General features: G+C 52.2%; 1 protein-coding gene across 1 annotated transcript in view; it reads left to right on the top strand.

The window, feature by feature from the left end:
• Window positions 1–4,643, top strand: part of LUC7L (LUC7-like (S. cerevisiae)) — a 31,800-nt gene extending 27,157 nt beyond the window's left edge. Inside the window, exons 9-11 of the mRNA XM_010857464.1 lie at window positions 3,121–3,150; window positions 3,511–3,678; window positions 4,300–4,643. Coding sequence (XP_010855766.1) covers window positions 3,121–3,150; window positions 3,511–3,678; window positions 4,300–4,441 — 340 coding nt within the window. The 3' untranslated portion in view covers window positions 4,442–4,643. The remainder of the gene's footprint in view (window positions 1–3,120; window positions 3,151–3,510; window positions 3,679–4,299) is intronic.
• Window positions 4,644–10,494: the final 5,851 nt, after the last annotated feature.

Raw genomic sequence — 10,494 nt, 5'->3', positions numbered from 1 at the left:
TCTTGATGAAAGTGAAAGTGGAGAGTGAAAAGGTTGGCTTAAAGCTCAACATTCAGAAAACGAAGATCACGGCATCCGGTCTCATCACTTCATGGGAAACAGATGTGGAAACAGTGTCAGACTTTATTTTTCTGGGCTCCAGAATCACTGCAGATGATGACTGCAGCCATGAAATTAAAAGACGCTTGCTCCTTGGAAGAAAAGTTACGACCAACCTAGATAGCATATTCAAAAGCAGAGACATTACTTTGCCAACAAAGGTCCGTCTAGTCAAGGCTGTGGTTTTTCCTGTGGTCATGTATGGATGTGAGAGTTGGATTGTGAAGAAGGCTGAGCGCCAAAGAATTGATGCTTTTGAACTGTGGTGTTGGAGAATACTCTTGAAGAGTCCCTTGGACTGCAAGGAGATCCAACCAGTCCATTCTGAAGGAGATCAGCCCTGGGATTTCTTTGGAAGGAATGATGCTAAAGCTGAAACTCCAGTACTTTGGCCACCTCAAGCGAAGAGTTGACTCATTGGAAAAGACTCTGATGCTGGGAGGGATTGAGGGCAGGAGGAGAAGGGGATGACAGAGGATGAGATGGCTGGATGGCATCAGTGACTCAATGGCTGTGAGTCTGAGTGAACTCCAGCAGTTGGTGATGGACAGGGAGGCCTGGCGTGCTGCGATTCATGGGGTCGCAAAGAGTCGGACACGACTGAGCGACTGATCTGATCTGATCTGATCAAAATAGTGATTTAATTTCCATCAAGTGGATATCCAGAATTGGAATTGCTGGATCATATTGTAATTTTAATTTTTGTTCCATTTTAATTTTTGAGATGCCTCTATCCTGTTTTTCATGATGGCTGCACCAGTTTACATTCCCAGCCCCAGTACTTGGCTTTTCTCCACATCCTCACCAGCACCTGTGTTTCTTGTCATTTGGTGATAGCACTCTGACAGATGTGTACTGACAGCCCATTATGGTTTGTTTTGTGTTTCCTTGATGGATAAAGTTGTGGAGCAATTTTTCATGTGCCTGTTGGCCTTTGTATGTCTTCTTTGGCAAAATGTTTGTTCAGGTCCTCTGCCCATTTTTTAATCTTTTTTTTTCCCCCTTCCATTTAGAGTTGTGTGAGTTCTTTTCATATTTTGGATAAATGCCTCTTGGCAGTTTCTTGATTTGTAGATACTTTCTCCCATTCAGTTGCTTTTTCATTTCGCGGATGGTTACCTTTATTGTGCAGAAGCTTTTTAGTCTGATGTAGTCCCACTTGTTGACCTTTGTTAACTTTGCTTTTTAATTTTAATTTTTGGTGACTTACTATAAAACTTTTTTTGAATGAGTGCGAGCACGATCATCCTTGAATGTATTTCAGTATATATAAAGTTCCTTAGAATTCCTGGGAGAGAGGAATTTAATATATAAATACTGGTAGGTGTTAAGGAAATTACTTTCCTGGAGTTTTTATCAAATCACCCTCCAGCCACATGGTGTGTGAGCAGCATCTTTTGTCACTTCCTCCTTCACAGGTTGAAAATTGCTGCTTAGAACAGGATGTGAGAAGTTCACTCTTGTTGTCAAGTGTATTTCTTTTTTTTTTTAATATTAATTTGGCTGCATCGGATCTTAATTGAGGCACGTAGCGAACAACAGACTAGTTCCAAATAGGAAAAGGAGTACGTCATGGCTGTATATTGTCACCCTGCTTATTTAACTTATATGCAGAGTACATTATGAGAAATGCTGGGCTGGAGGAAGCACAATCTGGAATCAAGATTGCCAGGAGAAATATCAATAACCTCAGATATGCAGATGACACCACCCTTACGGCAGAAAGTGAAGAACTAAAGAGCCTCTTGATGAAAGTGAGAGTGAAAAAGTTGGCTTAAAGCTCAACATTCAGAAAACTAGGGTCATGGCATCTGGTCCCATCACTTCATGGCAAATAGATGGGGAAACAGTGGCTGACTTAATTTTTTTGGGCTCCAGAATCACTGCAGATGGTAATTGCAGCCATGAAATTAAAAGACGCTTACTCCTTGGAAGGAACGTTATAACCAACCTAGATATATGCCCACCCATATATATGACAGCATATTGAAAAGCAGAGACATCACTTTGCTAACAGAGGTCCGTCTAGTCAAGGCTATGGTTTCTCCAGTGGTCGTGTATGGATGTGAGAGTTGGACTGTGGAGAAAGCTATGCGCCGAAGAATTGATGCTTTTGAACTGTGGTGTTGGAGAAGACTCTTGAGAGTCCCTTGGACTGCAAGGAGATCCAACCAGTCCATTCTAAAGGAGATCAGTCCTGAGTGTTCATTGGAAGAACTGATGTTGAAGCTGAAACTCCTGCTACTTTGGCCACCTGATGCAAAGAGCTGACTCATTTTAAAAGTCCCTGATGCTGGGAAAGATTGAGGGCAGGAGGAGAAGGGGACGACAGAGGATGAGATGGCTGGATGGCATCACCGACTCAATGGACATGGGTTTGGGTGGACTCCGGGAGTTGGTGATGGACGGGGAGACCTGGCGTGCTGCGGTTCATGGGGTCACAAAGAGTCAGACACGACTGAGCGACTGAACTGAATTGAACTGAGGGTCTTCCTCTTACCATGTGGAATCTTTCTGTAGGGCCACGGGCTCCAGAGCGCGTAGACTCAGTAGTCGTGGCACACGGTCTTAGTTTCCCCATGGCGTATGGGATCTTAGTTCCCTGACCAGGGATTGAACTCATGTCCTCTGCGTTGCAGGGTGGATTCTCAACCACTGGACCACCAGGGAAGGTCCCTCGAGTGCATTTCTTACATTGCTGATTGTGTACTGTTTCCTGGGAAAGTGAGCCTGTGTTTGGAGCTTGGGTGTCCTGCCCAGCCCTGCACCGTGACTATCTGTGTAGCTGGGTTGGTGTCCACTGTGAAGTTTGCAGAACCACTGGTTCAGCTCAGTGCAGCGTGGACCCCTGGGTGCTGATCTCTTCCTTCTCCCTCCAACAGGTGGGGGGCCCGGGGCGGGCCTCATAGCAGGTCCTGTGGGAAGTTGACCCTCGTCACCATGTGGACGTGGGGCACCTCCCCTCAGCTGTAAGGAATTGGGCTGTTTTTAGGAAATTGCTCATCTTTTTTTCCATTTTAGGTCTGGATCAAGAACAAGAGATCGCAGGAGGTAGGTTTCCATTGATCCATTCTCAGTAAGATGTCCTTTTTCACGTGCTTTTTCCTTGATACTTAGCCTTTATGACTTGGCATTTGTTGTCTGGGGTCAGGGTTGGTCGCGAAGGGCACAGAGCGTGGGTTAGAAGGAGAGCCCTGATTGGGGCTCCGTGCAGCATGGGGTGGGTGTCCACTGTCAGTGAGAGGGATGATCAGAACGTTCCTGGCATGTTTCCGGAAGCATCGGTGGGGAGGGTCTGGCCAGTTATTCATGACCAGGGTGCCGTTGAGGGGAGGGTTGTGAACCCGGGTTACAAGTCTGGGAGGAGAGAGCAGAGACAGCAGTAAGGTGTCAGCACAGCCTCTGTTGCAGGTCGCGCTCCCGGGACCGACGTCGCAGGCGATCGAGGTCAACTTCCAGAGAGCGGCGGAAGTCGTCCCGCTCCCGGTCTCGAGACAGACACCGGCGCCACCGAAGCCGCTCCCGGAGCCACAGCCGTGGCCATCGACGGGCATCCAGGGACCGGAGCTCGAAATACAAGTAACTACTCTGCTCCTTTAGTATCTGCAGCAGGAGTTGAGCCCTGCTCAGTGCGCCAGGGCCTGGGGTCTGTCACCCAGGGACTGAGCGTTGAGGCCTTGAGGGTCCTGACGGGGCCCAGGGCTCTGGGAGTCCACCTGCTGGGGGCAGCAGGTGGCTTCATGGCTGGACAGTTGAGAGCTGCAGCGGTGTCACGTGTAGGCGTGGCCATGCTTGGGCTACACATGCACCAGCACTTTGGTACACACAGCCCTAGTAGGCTGCTCACCTCGGTCGTGGTGATTTAAAAAAACACACACACCACTAATGATCATGTTTGGAGACACCCACCATTCGCTTTGGTAATACTTTTTCTCCATTGTGTTTTTACATAATGGATCAACTCGTGCTATATTTTCCTTTGCACTGTTTACATTTTAGTGAAAGCTGTTCCTGTTACTAGAATCCTTTGGAAATGCCACTCTGTGTTGGCTGCCCGGCCCTCCCTGTGCGGTGCCTACTGGGCCCTCCCAGCTGTGTGGGTCTTCCCTTTCCTCGCCGGACAGTCCACGGTGTCAGTGCCTGGGGAGCACCCAGGAGGGAGGGCCAGCCCTCGATGAGCCTCTGGTTCCCTTTTCCCAGGTTCTCCCGAGAGCGGACTTCAAGGGAGGAGTCCTGGGAGCGCGGGCGGAGTGAGCGGGGGGCCACCGACTGGAGGCTTGAGAGTGCCAACGGGAAGGCCGCATCGCGGAGGTCGGAGGAGAAGGAGGCCGGCGAGATCTGAGCCCACGCCCAGGCACTGTAAATAGTCCGATCCACGTCTGACACGGCCTCACGTTACCCTTTCTATTTGCTGAATACAGCTCATCTTTTGTAGTTTAACATTTCTATTGTTTCGGAGCTAGCTGTGAGTTTCTAGAGGTGTACAGAGTTGCTCCTGTGTTCTGGGTTGTGTCGAGCGGGAATAAACAACCTGACAGACTGCCTCCTGGCGGCCGCGGTGCGTTCTCTGCTGACCTGGCTGCGCTGGACTTGCCGAGCCTTCCACAGGGTGGGGGGCACGCCCAGGTCACCTGCACGTAGCCCAGAAATGTGACTCATCCTCGGGCTCTCCTCTGCCTTTTGGCGTTCTGCGCGCTGACAGAGCCAGAGGCACTCAGCCGTCTGCTCTCCCAGCCCCATGTGTCTTTCTGAGGTCCAAGCTTGTTCTCTTCCCCCATTTCTTTGGAGGACTGCTTGTCTGGTTTGTGGTCAGCAGCCTCCGCCCAGCACTGGAGCTCAGATAAGCTGCAGTTCCCCCTCTTGGAGTTAGTCAGAGCAAAGAAAGACCCACGGAAAGGTCGACATGATGGCCACAAGGTCCTCAGAGGAAGGCATGTTGACTTTGGGGTCAGTTGTGGTTCTGCTCACCCTTGGCAGGGCTGGTGGTATTATCCAGTCTCCCTCAGCTCTTCCGCTTGTATCTCGAGACTAAAGTGAGCTGTTTTGAAGATACAACTGGGAGCTCTTTCATTTTTTCACTTTTCAGGGGGAGGATGACTGTGGCGTGCTCAGTCGTGTCTGACTCTTTGTAACCCTATGGACTGTAGCGGCCAGGCTCCTCTGTCCATGGGATTCTCCAGGCAAGACTACTGAAATGGATTACCATTCCCTTCTCCAGGGGATCTTTCCGACCCAGGGATCGAACCTGTGTCTCTTAGGTCTCATGCATTGGCAGGCAGATTCTTTACCGTCTGAGCTACCAGGAAAGTTCATCAGGGGAGTGTGTGGTTTTATTTTTGGAGGTAGCTTCTGATGGCCACGTTGTGAAACACACACCCACACCCCTGTGCAGAGCACATGGACACTGGGTCTGGGTCGTGTGGCTGCCAGCCCCAGGGCGTGGTCGGTGGTCCTCTTCTAGGCTCCTCACTGCGGTTTGTTTCCCTCTGGAGGGATGTGGGTAGTGGGCTGCTCTGCTGCCCTCTGGCAGGATCTCCCCCAGCCACCTGTGTCCACGGAAAAGAGGTCTGGCATCAGCGATGTTCCTCCGCCCAGGGGTGTTGCCCTGGCCTGCAGCCAGGCTGGGCCAGAGTGGCCACTGAGAGGCCAGGTAGGTACCTGCGGGGGAGCAGGGGACGTGCCATCTTTGTGGGAAGTAGATAAAAGCCCTGGGAAAGCAGGGCGGAAAGCCCTAGGAGGGCAGAGGTGGGCGTGGGCGGGGGCAGGCAGAGAAGCCCAGGCTGTGCTGGTGGTTTCCTGACTCCACCCTGCAACCCGGCTCGTGACGGAGGGGTCTGGACTGAGTGGGCAGCCAGGGCAAAAACTGCCCAGCTCCTCAGGTCTCCATTCTTAACCTCCCAAGGGGGTGTTTGGGGGTCTGTTCTGTTTGTGTTGTGGTGACAGGGCACACATACTTGCATTTCTGACGCACGGTTGTGTGGCACTCTGTCTGCTGCCATCCCTGGAGGCTGGTTTTGAAGAGGCAGCGGGCAGATGGCGTCCCTGACCTTATAGGAGCCTGGAGGTCCCAGTGAGAAAGCAGATGGGCTGGGGTCAAAGATGCCTGGGGGGAGGCTTCTGCTCCCCCCACAGCTGGGTGCTTGCTCGTCAGTCCAGAGGCACCTGCCTGCCCCTGGCGTGCCCTGGCCTGACTGCAGGGGCTGCCTGGATCCCCCCAGCCCCTGAGCCTCGGCTCCTCAGCTGGCTGCACTCCACTGGGCGCAGGTGTACAGCGGGCTGCTCTGGAGGCCACAGCCCAGCCTGGGTGAGCGCGGCTCCAGGGGTGGCACCGGGAGGGTGCTGGGAGGAGGGCACCGCTCACCCGCATCCTCTCGTCCTTGTTAGAGTGCTGCTGTGGGGAAGCGCTGGCTTAGCAGGGATGCCGGGAGCGGGCGGTGATGGCAGTCCTCGGAGAGAGAGGGGTTGGCCGAGCCCATAGGTGCAGATCTCCAGGGGCCTGTGGTCAGACCCAGGGCTGTGTGGTGCCCTTGGCCCCTTCAGTCCCCAAGTTCTCAGGGACTCCCCCAGCCCCAATCTTCCGCTCAGGAGCGGGGGTGAGGGGTGTGGCACGGAGGCCCCAGTCTGTCCATGGGGCAGGCGGGGGGCCTGTAGCTGGGGGCAGGGATGCTTTGGTTTCTGCCCCTCTCTTTGGGGGTCTCTAGCAAGGCCCAGGCCTGCAGTCTTGGGACCTGAGGGCTGGAGGGATGGTGTTGGCCCTGCAGCTCTGTGGGACTCCACGGCCTTAACGGCGGTCCAGACCCTTGCTGCGGCGTGTGGACACGGGCCATCTTCCCAGGGTGAGGGCTGTGCAGCAGGTGCGTGCACTCGGCTGGCCTGGGAACCAGGAGGGATTGATTCCAGGGGTGGGGCCGGTGTCCAGCCATGGTTTGTGCATGTGGAGAAGGGGTTGTGCCTCGGAAGGGTCCCCTGCCTTAAACAGGGTGGTCCTGCTCTGGCGGCCGGGCTGAGCTGAGCAGTGCTGGGACTTCATCTCGTGCCCCTGTCACCCACAGGCCTTGTTGTAGCAGGTGGGGTGAGCCCCTCTAGGCTTCCTGTGGATCAGGGGAGGGATCCAAGAATGTAGGTTTCTTTTTTTGCAGGTAGGTTGATTGGTTTTTTGATGAAGATAAACTTATCTCATAAAATTCAACATTTCAGCCGCTCGAAAGCGTACGGTCTAGTGGTCTTCAGTGCGCTTGCAGTGTCGTGTTTATCACTGTGGCGTTGGGGCGTCTCGTCACCCCAGCCCCACACCCACCAGCAGGCATGCCCCTCGGCCCCAGCCTTTGACAGCCACTGGTCTGCTGTCTGTCTCTGGAATCGCAGAATGCGACTTGTGATCAACATCAGTTACTTCTGAGTGTGGTGTCAACAGGGTTCGTCCACCCCACCAACTCTAGCCTGTACCAGTACCAAGAATGTAGCTGTTTACCCGGGCTGCTGCTGGTCCGAAGCACCCTGACAGCTGGGCCACAAGCCCTCAGTGGCATCTCTGGGACAGCTTAGGGCAGGTCTCCTAGCTCTTGTCGTTGGCACATACGATGCTGACACTTGTTTGGACCTAGGGGAAGAGGGCAGAGCCATCCTGGGCCTGATCGCAGCGCGGTGAGCGGCTTGCTCTATGTCCACTCCACAAGCCCTAAGCCAGGCCCTCAGGTAACCACCCACACCCCCAGCACAGGGTGGCATGTGATAGGGGTCAACACGAGGTCTGCCCCCAGGTGCCAGTGAACCCTGGCCTGAGGCGGCCCTCTGCTCCCACCCAGGGGCACTCGGGAGCCCGTGAGGGAAGCCTGGGGGTCCCTGCGTGTCCTGAGCCCCCACAGCGCTGGCGAGTGCCACCCTCTTGCGTCTGCTCTCCCCCTTCTCTGCCCTCCCCCGTGCCACCCCCAGCCTGCCTGCCTGACTTCCCTGCTGGTGCCCGTGGGCTCAGGGCTGCCCTCCTGAGGAGGTGGTGCTGTCCTCACAGTTCAAGAGAGAAGCTGCTAACTGCTGGCCAAGGGGACTTCCCCCACCTGGATCCTGGCCACCTTCTTTTTAAAATTCTTATTGAAATTAAATTGACAAATGTTATTTTAGTTTTACGTGTACGTTCTAATGACTTAATATATATATATTTTGCAAAATGATTTTTTCCTATGGTAAGTTTCAAGCACTACTCAGCAACTTCAGGTATGCAGTACAGAATGGGGTTTAGTGTGATGCATCAGAGGATGGGATGGATGGATGGTATCACTGATACAGTGGTCATGAGCTTGGGCAAATTTTCGGAAATGGTTAGGGACAGGGAGGCCTGGCGTGCTGCAGTCCATGGGGTCACAAAGAGTTGGAGGCGACTGGGCAATTGAACAACAGCGTGATATGTTACAGTGCAGTATTACATTGTCCTGGGCCTTCTGGGGCTGCTCCTGTCCCCTTTGGAACACCTGCCCAAGTGCAGCCACCTTGGGATCCAGGCCTTTCAGCCCCAGGCCAGGCCCCGCCTCTGAGCAGAAGAGAGCACAAAACACTGCAGACAGGACCTGCGGTACATCGCCGGTTCCTCGGTGCCCTCATCTGCCCCACAGTCCTTCCAGAGAGCTTTGCTGTCCTTGAAAATCACCCCAGACAGCACGCATTAATTGTCCCACAGCTCCTGAGCATCGGGGCATCAGGTCAGATACAGGTCCAGCACCAGTGAGCCTTGAGAATGTGCTGAGCAACATGCTGGACACCAGAGACCTCAAGCTGTGTACATTTACATGGAGAGGCCAGGCTCAGTGAAGCCGTGGGGCTGGGCTGGGAGAGGTGTGGAGGGGGGTGCCTGGTAGTAGACAAAGGGCTTCCTTTGGGGCTGTAAGAAAGTTCTGGAGCTGGCTAGAGGTGGTGATGGCACACTGTTGTGAATGAAATGAATGCCACTGAGCTGCACTCTTTACAGTGGTTGAACTGGTAAGTGTTTGTTACCTATATTTTGCATGAGTTAGTGTTAATCACTCAGTCATGTCTGACAGGCTCTGCGACCCCATGGGCATCTGTCTGATGTGACCCATCAGGCATCTGTCTGTGGAGTTCTCTGAAAGAATACTGGAATGGTTTGCCATGCCCTTCTCCAGGGGATTTTCCCAACCCAGAGATCGACCTGGGTCGGCTACATTGCAGGCAGATTACCAGTGAACAACAGGGAAGCCCTGTATTTTACCACATTAAAAAAAGCTTCAGTGAGGGATGGATGGGGAATTTGGGATTAACAAATGCAAACTATTACATGTCTGTATAACTGACTCGCTTTGTTATATAGCAGAAACTAATGCAACATTGTATATCGACAATATGCCAATAAAATTTAAAAACAGCAATGAACAGCCACACAAGGGGAGGTGACCACATGAGAACACCAGAAGGGAGCGCTGCAGGGTCCACTTTAGTCTCTGGATCCATTGATAATTCTTTTTACTGTATTTGCGCTTTTCATCTTTAAGCCTCAAGTCTGATCTTTATCCCTTCTTTGAGTCATTTAAGTCAAATAGTCAATATTGGGTTGGCCAGAAAGTTAAACCAGAATGAACTTGACTGACCAACCCATGCACCACAGAGCAAGTGAGACTAGCTCCCTGACCAGGAGCTGAGCCTGTGCCCTGGGCAGTGGAAGTGTGGAGTCCTAACCACTGGGCCGCCAGGGAATTCCTCCATTGTTTTGTTGATGCCATTTTTTGGGGTCTTTACATTTTTCCTTCCATTTTTGCCCAGCTCAGCCCTCCTCCCCAGGGTTGGGGGGTTGTGTTAGAATATTTTAACATCCTGTTTTCTACTCTGTTACCTTGGAAATCGTAACGCTATTTCTATCTTAAAAAAAAAAAACGTCTCACAGCATTTATTGTCATCTGGTAATAACAAGAGTGAGCAGAACAATATGAATACATGTTTTAGAACTACATCTCTAACAAAGGACACCTAAAAAAACCAACGGTATTGCCAAACAATTTCTCACTTCATCTGTCACTTCTAGTTGGAGACACTTTGGAGCAGAGTAATATTATCTCCTTTTAGCATGATCCGACCCAGTTGTTTTCTTGACTGTTTTAGAATGAATGTCTTCTGCATCATCTAATACAAGGTTCATATACTCATCAAAACCAATGGTACAGCCCTCTGTCCACATATTCACTTGCTCATAAAGCCACCCTTGAATCCGCGATCTATTTTGCAAGCATCTGAAGATGAGATTGATGGGCTGCACCTGCCCCTTCTGCACATTCCAGCCCTGGCCCCGGTACGCCATGCTGGAAGCTCACAAGCACCACACTGCTCTGCACTCTCAGAAAACCTATTTCTATCTTTTTAAATTTTCTTCAATGCATGTGGGCTCAGTTGTGG

Source organism: Bison bison, unplaced genomic scaffold, assembly GCF_000754665.1.
Source record: "Bison bison bison isolate TAMUID 2011002044 unplaced genomic scaffold, Bison_UMD1.0 scf7180017854880, whole genome shotgun sequence".
Lineage (NCBI taxonomy): Eukaryota > Metazoa > Chordata > Mammalia > Artiodactyla > Bovidae > Bison > Bison bison.
The sequence above is the reverse complement of the archived record's forward strand: the minus strand, read 5'-3'. Positions and strand labels throughout refer to the sequence as shown.